Source organism: Lichenostomus cassidix, unplaced genomic scaffold (genome assembly GCF_008360975.1).
Source record: "Lichenostomus cassidix isolate B80296 unplaced genomic scaffold, HeHo_3.0 HiC_scaffold_69, whole genome shotgun sequence".
In the NCBI taxonomy this organism is placed as follows: Eukaryota; Metazoa; Chordata; class Aves; order Passeriformes; family Meliphagidae; genus Lichenostomus; species Lichenostomus cassidix.
The window spans coordinates 2437-11785 of NW_028148090.1; the positions used below are offsets into that span (position 1 = coordinate 2437).

The following is a 9349-nucleotide window of genomic DNA, read 5'->3' on the forward strand; positions in this document are numbered from 1 at the left end:
AAAAGAGGAGGAAATTGAGGGAAAAGAAGAAGAAATTGAGAGAAAAAAGAGGAAATGGAGGTAAGAAAGAGGAGGAAAGGGAGAAAAAATAGAGGAGGAAGCTGAGGGGAAAAGAGGAGGAAATGGGAAAAAATAGGAGGATATGGAAGGGAATAAAGAGGAAATTGAGAGAAAAAATAGGAGGAAATTGAGAGGAAAAGGGAAGAAATTGAGGAGAAAAAGGGAAGAAATTGAGGAGAAAAAAGAGGAGGAAATTGAGGGGAAAAGAGGAAGAAATTGAGAGAAAAAAGAGGAAATGGAGAAGAGAAAGAGGAGGAAAGGGAGAAAACAAAGGGGAGGAAATGGAGGGGAAATAGAGGAGGAAATGGAGGGAAAAGAGGAGGAAATGGAGAAGAGAAAGAGGAGAAAATTGAAGGGAAAAAGAGGAAAAAATGGAGGGAAAAGGAGGAGGAAATGGAGAGAAAAAAGAAGAGGAAAGGGAGGGGAAAAAGAGGAAGAAATGGAAAGAAAAAGAGGAGGAAATGGAGAGGAAAAAGAAGGAAATGGAGAGGAAAAAGGAGGAAAGGGAGGGGAAAGAGAGAAGAAAATGGAGAGGAAAAAGAGGAAGAAATGGAAAGAGCAAAGAAGAAAAAATGGAGAGAACAGAGAGGAGGAAATGGAAGGAAAAAAGAGGAGGAAATGGAGGAGAAATGGAAGGGATGGAGGTGAAATGGAGAGAATGTGAAAGGAAAAGAGAGGAAGAAATGGAGAACAGAGAGGAGAAAACAGAGAAGACAGAGGAGAAAATGAGGGGGAAAAGAGGAAGAACTGGAAAGGAAAAAGAGGAGAAAATGGAGAGAAAAAGGAGAAAAAATGGAAGGAAATGAAGGGAACAGAGAGGAGAAAACTGAGAGAACAGAGAGGAGAAAATGGAGAGGAAAAAGAGGAGGAAATAGAGAGAACAAAGAGGAGGAAATAGAGAGAACAAAGAAGAGAAAATGAAGGGGAAAAGAAGATAAAAGAGAGGAAATAAAGGGGAAAAAACTGAGGAACTTTAAGGGACTAGCAGTGGCAGAGGAACTCAACAAGTCCTGAATCGAGCTGGGAACTTCTCCCAGGACCAAACCACAAAGAAAACACAAAGAAAACACTTCTGAAGCTGCAAAATGCACAAAATTCTGGGGTTTTTTAGGGGATGAGCAGCAGGTAGTCCTTGAGGCAGGCCGGCAGCGGCAGGAATCACAGAAAATGGGATCCAAGGGAGGGAATTCCAGGAAATTTTGGGTTTTTCAGGTGAGGAGCAGCAGGTAGTCCTTGAGGCAGGCTGGCAGCGGCAGCTGCTGCACGGCCTGAGGGAGGAAGGGCAGGAAAGGGAGGGGAAAGAGAGGAGGAAATGGAGAAAACAAAGAGGAGGAAATGGAGAAGAAATGGAAGGGATGGGAGGTGAAATGGAGAGAATGTGAAAGGAAAAGAGAGGAAGAAATAAAGGGAATAGAGAGGAGAAAACTGAGAGAACAGAGAGGAGAAAATGAAGGGGAAAAGAAGAGGAACTGGAAAGGAAAAAGAGGAGAAAATGGAGAGAACAAAGGAGAGAAAATGGAGGGAAAAGAGAGGAGGAAATGAAGGGAACAGAGAGGAGAAAACTGAGAGAACAGAGGAGAAAATGGAGAGGAAAAAGAGGAGGAAAGGGAGGGAACAAAGAAGAGAAAATGAAAGGGAAAAAGAAGAGAAAAGAGAGGAAATAAAGAGGAGAAAACTGAGGAAGTTTGAAGGACTAGCAGTGGCAGAGGAACTCAGCAAGTCCTGAATGGAGCTGGGAACTTCTCCCAGGAACAAACCACAAACAAAACACAAACAAAACACCTTCTGAAGCTCTGAAACACTGGGAATTCTGGTTCTTTTCAGGTGAGGAGCAGCAGGTAGTCCTTGAGACACGCTGGCAGCGGCAGCTGCTGCACAGCCTGCGGCAGGAACCTCAACCCCAACGCCCTCCTCACCGCACACCTCGCCAGCGCCTGCAGCCTCCCCGGCGACCTCCTCCCGTCCCTCCCTCCCTTCCCCTCCCCATCCCCACACCCTGCAGCCCTGCACAGCAGCTCCAGGCAGCAATCCTCCCTCTCCGACCCCAAACCCCTCGCCAGGAAGGCGGCCAGGCGGGCGGCAGGGCTCTGACCCTTCAGGTTGACCAGCCTGGCCTCGGCGTTGAAGTCCAGCAGGACGCTGACGCTCTCCAGGTGGCCCTTGGTGGCAGCCCAGCTCAGCGGCGTGTCGTTGTTGTAGTCCAGGGCGTTGACCAGGGCGCCGTTGGTGAGTAAAATCCGGACGCAATCGGGGTTGTTTTTGAAGGCTGCCCAGTGCAGCGGGGTGTCCTTGTTGCCGTCGGGGGAGTTGGGGTTGGCGCCGTACTCCAGCAGGATTTCCACGCAGGTTTCGTCTTTCTCGGCGGCGTAGTGGAGGGCGGTGCGGTTGTAGCCGTCCAGGGCGTTCACCTGGGGGGGAAAACCCAAAAATTTGGGGTGAAAAAGGTTCTGGGAGAGGTTTAGGAGAGGCAAAGATCAAATTGTGGATTTAGGGAAGGAGGGCGGTGCGGCTGTAGCCGTCCAGGGCGTTCACCTGGGGGGGAAAACCCAAAAATTTGGGATGAAAAAGGTTCTGGGAGAGGTTCAGGAGAGGCAAAGATCAAATTGTGGATTTAGGGTAGGAGGGTGGTGCGGTTGTAGCCGTCCAGGGCATTCACCTGGGGGGAAACCCAAAAATTTGGGGTGAAAAGAATAAAAATTTGGGGTTAAAGAAGAGGTAAAAGGCTTAAATCCTGAATTTAGTAGAAAATGAGAGGAGGGCGGTGCAGTTGTAGCCATCCAGGGTGTTCACCTGGGGGGTAAAAAATGAAAATTTGGGGTTGAAAAAGGTTCTGGGAGAGGTTCAGGAGAGGCAAAGATCAAACTGTGGATTTAGGGAAGGAGGGCGGTGCGGTTGTTGCCGTCCAGGGCGTTCACCTGGGGGGGAAACCCAAAAATTTGGGGTTAAAAAGACTATGGGAGAAGTCCTGGCTAGGTTCAGAAGAGGTAAAAGGCTTAAATCTTGAATTTTGTGAAAAATGAGTGGAGGGCAGTGTGGTTGTAGCCGTCCAGGGCGTTCACCTGGGGGGAAAAATGTGAAAATTTGGGGTGAAAAAGGATAAAATTTGGGGTTGAAAAGATTTTGGGAGAGATTCAGAAAAAGCAAAGAGCTTAAATCCTGAATTTAGTGGAAAATCAGGTAGGAGGGCGGTGCGGTTGTAGCCGTCCAGGGCGTTCACCTGGGGGGGAAAAATGAAAATTTGGGGTGAAAAGAATAAAAATTTGGGGTTAAAAATGGTTCTGGGAGACGTTTAGGAGAGGCAAAGATCAAATTGTGGATGTAGGGAAGGAGGGCAGTGCGGTTGTAGCCGTCCAGGGCGTTCACCTGGGGAAAGAATATAAAAATTTGGGATTAAAAAGGTTCTGGAAGAGGTTCTGGGAGAGGTTCAGAAGAGGTAAAAGGTTTAAATCCTGAATTTAGTAGAAAATGAGACGAGGGCGGTGTGGTTGTAGCTGTCCAGGGCGTTCACCTGGGGGGAAATGTAAAAATTTGGGTTGAAAAGAATAAAAATTTGGGGTTAAAAAGATTCTGGGAGAGGTTCAGAAAAGGTAAAGTGCATAAATCCTGAATTTAGTAGGAAATGAGAGGAGAGCAATACGGTTGTAGCCATCCAGGGCGTTCACCTGGGGGGAAAAATGTAAAAATTTGGGGTTAAAAAGATGCTGAGACAGGTTCAGAAGAGGTAAAAGGCTTAAATCTTGAATTTTGTGAAAAATGAGTGGAGGGCAGTGCGGCTGTAGCCATCCAGGGCGTTCACCTGGGGGGGAAAACCCAAAAATTTGGGGTGAAAAAGCATATAATTTGGGGTTGAAAAGAATAAAATTTGGGGTTGAAAAGATTTTGGGAGAGATTCAGAAAAAGCAAAGAGCTTAAATCCTGAATTTAGTGGAAAATCAGGTAAGAGAGCAGTGTGGTTGTAGCCGTCCAAGGCATTCACCTGGGGGAAAAATCTAAAAATTTGGGGTGAAAAAGGTTCTGGGAGAGGTTTAGGAGAGATAAAAGGCTTAAATCTTGAATAAACAAGGGTTTGGGGTAGGAGGGCAGTGCGGTTGTAGCCATCCAGGGCGTTCACCTGGGGGGGGAAATTAAAATTTGGGGTGAAAAAGGTTCTAGAAGAGGTTTGGAAGAGGCTTTACCTCAGCTCCTTTCTGCAGCAGAAGCTCCACACAGCAAGAAGAACTTTTCCCCAAAATCCATTTTAAACCCACCAACTCCATTCCCAACTTCCCTGACCCTTTTGCTGAATTTTCCCCCAATTTTTCCCCAATTTTCCCCCAATTTTTCCCCAATTTTCCCCCAATTCTTCCCCAATTCTTCCCCAATTTTTCCCCAGTTTTCCCCAAATTTTCCCCAAATTCTTCCCCAAATTTTCCCCCAATTTTTCCCTAATTTTCCCCCCAATTTTTCCCCAATTTTCCCCAAATTATCCCCAATTTTTCCCCATTTTTTCCCCAATTTTCCACCAATTTTCCCCATTTTTTCCCCAATTTTCCCCCAATTTTTCCCCAATTTCCCCCCAATTCTTCCCCAATTTTTCCCCAATTTTCCCTCCAATTTCCTCCCAATTTTCCCTGAATTTTTCCCCAGTTTTTCCCCAAATTTCTCCCCCAATTTTCCCCAATTTTGGGGTTTCCAGGCTCACCTCAGCCCCTTTCTGCAGCAGCAGCTCCACGCAGCAAGAAGAACTTTTCCCCAAAATCCAATTTAAACCCACCAACTCCATTCCCAACTTCCCTGACCCTTTTGCTGAATTTTCCCCAATTTTTCCCCAAATCTTCCCCAATTTTTCCCCCAATTTTACCCCATTTTCCCCCCATTTTCCCCCAATTTTCCCTGAATTTTTCCCCAATTTTCCCCGAATTTTCCCCAATTTTCCCCCCATTTTCCCCAATTTTCCCTGAATTTTTCCCCAATTTTCCCTGAATTTTCCCCAGTTTTTCCCCAATTTTTCTCCAGTTTTTCCCCAGTTTTCCCCAAATTTTCCCCAATTTTTCCCCAATTTCCCCCCAAATTATCCCCAATTTTTCCCCAACTTTTGCCTAATTTTCCCCCCAAATTTTCCCCAATTTTTCCTCAAATCTTTCCCCAATTTTTCCCATTTTTTCCCCAATTTTTCCCAAATTTCCCCCAATCTTTTCCCCAATCTTCCCCCAAATTTCCCCCATTTTTTCCCCAATTTTGGGGTTTCCCAGGCTCACCTCAGCCCCTTTCTGCAGCAGCAGCTCCACACAGCAGGAACACCTTTTCCCCAAAATCCAATTTAAACCCACCAACTCCATTCCCAACTTCCCTGACCCTTTTGCTGAATTTTCCCCAATTTTCCCCCAAATTTTCCCCAAATTTTCCCCAAATTTTCCCCCAATTCTTCCCCAATTTTTCCCAAATTTTTCCCAAATTTTTCCCAAATTTTTCCCCAGTTTTTCCCCAATTTTGGGGTTTCCCAGGCTCACCTCAGCCCCTTTCTGCAGCAGCAGCAACAATTTTTCCCCAAAATCCAACTTATATCTATCAAACCTCATTCCCAAGTTCCCAGTCCCTTTTGCTGAATTTTTCCCCAAATTTCCCCCCATTTTTCCCAAGTTTTTGCCCAATTTTTCCCTGAATTTTTACCAAATTTTCCCCCAATTTCCCCCCAATTTTCCCCCAATTTTTCCCCAATTTCCCCAATTTCTCCCCAATTTTTCCCCAGTTTTGGGATTTCCCAGGCTCACCTCAGCCCCTTTCTGCAGCAGCAGCAACAACTTTTCCCCAAAATCCAATTTATATCTATCAAACCTCATTCCCAAGTTCCCAGTCCCTTTTGCTGAATTTTTCCCCAATTTTTCCGTAATTTTCCCCCAATTTTCCCCATTTTCCCCCCATTTTCCCCAATTTTCCTGAATTTTCCCCAGTTTTCCCCAATTTTCCCCAAAATTTTCCCTCTTTCCCAAATTTTCCCAATTTCAATTTCCCCCCAAATTTTCCCCAATTTTCCCCCAAATTTCCCCCAAAAATTTCCCAATTTTTCCCCATTTTTCCCCCAATTTTGGGTTTCCAGGCTCACCTCAGCCCCTTTCTGCAGCAGCAGCTCCACACAGTCAGCATCAGCCACCATGCAGGCACAGTGCAGAGGCTTCAGCGTGCCGTGCAGGCAGTTCACATCCGCGCCCTGGGGAACAGGGAGAGCAGGGAAAACATCAGGGAAACATCAGGAAAATCAGGAAAAAAGCAGGAAAATCAGGGAAAAAATTGGGGGAAAATCAGGGAAAAATCGGGGAAAAAATCGGGGAAAAAAGCAGGAAAATCAGAGGAAAAATCAGGGGAAAAATCAGGGAAATCAGGGAAAAAATCAGGGAAAAAGCAGGAAAATCAGGGGAAAAATCGGGGAAAAAAGCGGGGAATAAAGCAGGGAAATCAGGGAAAAAATCGGGGGAAAAAATCGGGGGGAAAAATCGGGGGAAAAATTGGGGGAAAATCGGGGGAAAATCGGGGGAAAATCGGGGGAAAATCGGGGGAAAATCAGGGAAAAAGCGGGAAAATCGGGGGAAAATCGGGGGAAAAATCGGGGAAAATCAGGGAAAAAATCGGGAAAATCAGGGGAAAAATCGGGGAAAAAGCAGGGGAAAAAGCAGGGGAAAAAGCAGGGGAAAAAGCAGGAATTCATCTTTTGCATCATTTCAGAAAAGGTTAATTAAGAAAAATTCCATGGATTTGTTTGTGGGAATTGTAGAGAGCAGAATTGACTCAGAATTCAGGAATTTGCTACTTCAGAAAGGGTTAATTTAGATAAATCCTGAGGGTTTGTTTTTGAGAGTTTTATGGAATTCCCAAAGTCAGGAATTAATCCTTTGCATCATTTCACAAAGGGTTAATTAAGACAAATTCCAGGGATTTGTTTGTGGGAATTGCAGAGACAAGAAGTGCCTCAGAATTCAGGAATTCCCCACTTCAGAAATGGTTAATTTACAAAAATCCCATGGATTTGCTTGCAGGAATTACAGAGAATTCCTGAGGGCAGGAATTCCCCACTTTCCATCCCTTCAGAAAGCATTAATTCACAAAAATCCCATGGATTTATTTGCAGGAATTACAGGGAATTCCCGAGGGCAGAAACCACTTGGGGATCAGAAATTCCCTCTCCTTTCCCATCCCTTCATCACCAACAACAAAAAGCGTTAATTAAAATAAATCCCCAATATTCATTCTCAATAAACCTCCCTCTCTTAATCCCTTTTATCTTTAACCAATTTATTATCCCCAAACGATACCCTGAGATCTCCCCAAGCCTCGGGAGTCCGGAAATTGAGCAAAAAACCATCTGAAAACCTTAATTTCAAAAAAAAAATTTCATTTTTCGTGTCCAGAGAGTCCGAAAACCCCCGGAACACCTCGGCAATGTCCCTCAGAATAACCCAAACCCCTGGAGAACCTCAAACACCCCAACCGGAGCGCAGAACAAACCCCTGCCGGGCCGCAGAGCTCACCCTGCCGATCAGATCCTCCACGTTGTCCCGCGGGAAGGAGCGGATGGCGGCGATGGTGCGGATGAGGCGCTCCGAAAGGGAATATTTGCTCTGGATGCTCTGCATGATGTACCACATGGCGCGGGAGGCATCCCCGGCCGGCCTGCCGAGCCCCGCGCCGGGGCGGAGCGGCGCAGGAGGCCGCGGTGGCTCCGGAGGTGTTCCCCGGGCGGGTTGGAGAGTCTTCGCGTGGTTCCGGAGCGATCCCGGGTGGTTCCGGAGCGATGCCGAGTGGTTTTGGGTGGTTTTTTGGGGTCTCCGGGGTGGTTTTTGGGGTTCCCGCAGAGCTACCGGAGCACCACCCGCACCGAGCGGAGCGCAGCGCGGAAATGCCGCGACCCGGAAGTGGCGCCGCTTCCCCTATCCCGCCCCGCCAGGCTCTCCACCAATCAGGCGCCGCCGAACCCTCCGGACACGCCCCCTCTCCGTGCTCTCCTCCAATCATCACGCGGCATAACGGATTTCCACCAATCGGCGCTCTCCCCAGGACACGAAGCCACACCCCTTCCCTCCCTCGTGACCCCTTTATTTTTTCCATTACCCAGGCCACGCCCCCACCGCGCTACCAACCAATAAGAACGCAGCTCGTCGCTAAGCCACGCCCCCGTTGCAGCACAAACAAACAGAGACAAAAATGGGAATTTTTTACCCCAAAATTGGGATTTTTTCACTCATTTTTTCACTCATTTTTTAACCCCTGCCGCTCCGGCGCCTTCCGAGGCCCCGTTTGGCTCTATGGCCGCGGGTAAGGATCCCAGTGCAGCCGGCCGAGCCGCGCGGGCCGCAGAGCAGAGCCCTGGGGGGGAATGGTGGCGAGTGGATTGCGGGATGTGGCTACTGGGAGGTGGGGTCAGCCCAGTGCTCCCAGTAACCACAAACATCCTCCCAGTGCTCCCAGTAACCCCAAACGCCATTCCCAGTGTTCCCAGTAGCCTCAAACGCCATTCCCAGTGCTCCCAGTAACCCCAAATCCCCTCCCAGTAACCCCAAACCCCCTCCCAGTGCTCCCAGTAACCCCAAACCCTCTCCCAGTAACCCCAAATCCTCTCCCAGTGTTCCCAGTAACCCGAAACCCTCCTCCCAGTAACCCCAAACGCCATCCCAGTGCTCCCAGTAATCCCAAACTCTCTCCCAGTGCTCCCAGTAACCCCAAACCCCATTCCCAGTGCTCCCAGTAACCCCAAACATCCTCCCAGTGCTCCCAGTAACCCCAAATCTCCTCCCAGTAACCCCAAATCCCCTCCCAGTAACCCCAGTAACCCCAAATCCCCTCCCAGTAACCCCAGTAACCCCAAACCCCCTCCCAGTGTTCCCAGTAACCCTGAATCCTCTCCCAGTAACCCCAAACCCCATCCCAGTGCTCCCAGTAATCCAAAACCCTCCTCCCAGTGCTCCCAGTAACCCCAAACCCCAGCCCAGTGCTCCCAGTAACCCCAAATGCCATCCCAGTGTTCCCAGTAACCCCAAACTCCTCCTCCCAGTGCTCCCAGTAATCCCAAACATCCTCCCAGTAACCCCAAGTCCCCTCCCAGTAACCCCAAACCCTCTCCCAGTGCTCCCAGTAACCCCAAACATCCTCCCAGTGCTCCCAGTAACCCCAAACGCCATTCCCAGTGCTCCCAGTAACCCCAAACCCTCTCCCAGTAACCCCAAACCCCCATTCCCAGTGCTCCCAGTAACCCCAAACATCCTCCCAGTAACCCCAAACCCCATCCCAGTGCTCCCAGTAACCCCAAACGCCATTCCCA

The 9349-nt window shown here is 48.3% G+C and overlaps 1 protein-coding gene across 1 annotated transcript; it reads right to left on the reverse strand.

Moving 5' to 3' along the window:
- Nucleotides 1-1136: 1136 nt before the first annotated feature.
- LOC146420084 (ankyrin repeat and SOCS box protein 8-like) lies at nucleotides 1137-7779 on the reverse strand. Its single transcript, XM_085048659.1, has 3 exons — nucleotides 7563-7779; nucleotides 6143-6247; nucleotides 1137-2468 (listed from the first exon to the last, which is right to left on the reverse strand). Exons 1-3 carry the CDS (start codon nucleotides 7677-7679, stop codon nucleotides 1881-1883), a joined length of 810 nt encoding a protein of 269 aa, XP_084904785.1. The 5' UTR covers nucleotides 7680-7779; the 3' UTR covers nucleotides 1137-1880.
- Nucleotides 7780-9349: the final 1570 nt, after the last annotated feature.

Coding starts and splice junctions, on each gene's coding strand:
- LOC146420084 (XM_085048659.1), bottom strand. CDS start 7,679: ATGTGGTACATCATGCAGAGCATCCAGAGCAAATATTCCCTTTCGGAG. Junction 6,248..7,562: donor TGGAGGATCTGATCGGCAGG/GTGAGCTCTGCG, acceptor CCTGTTCCCCAG/GGCGCGGATGTGAACTGCCT. Junction 2,469..6,142: donor TGCTGCAGAAAGGGGCTGAG/GTGAGCCTGGAA, acceptor TTTCCCCCCCAG/GTGAACGCCCTGGACGGCTA.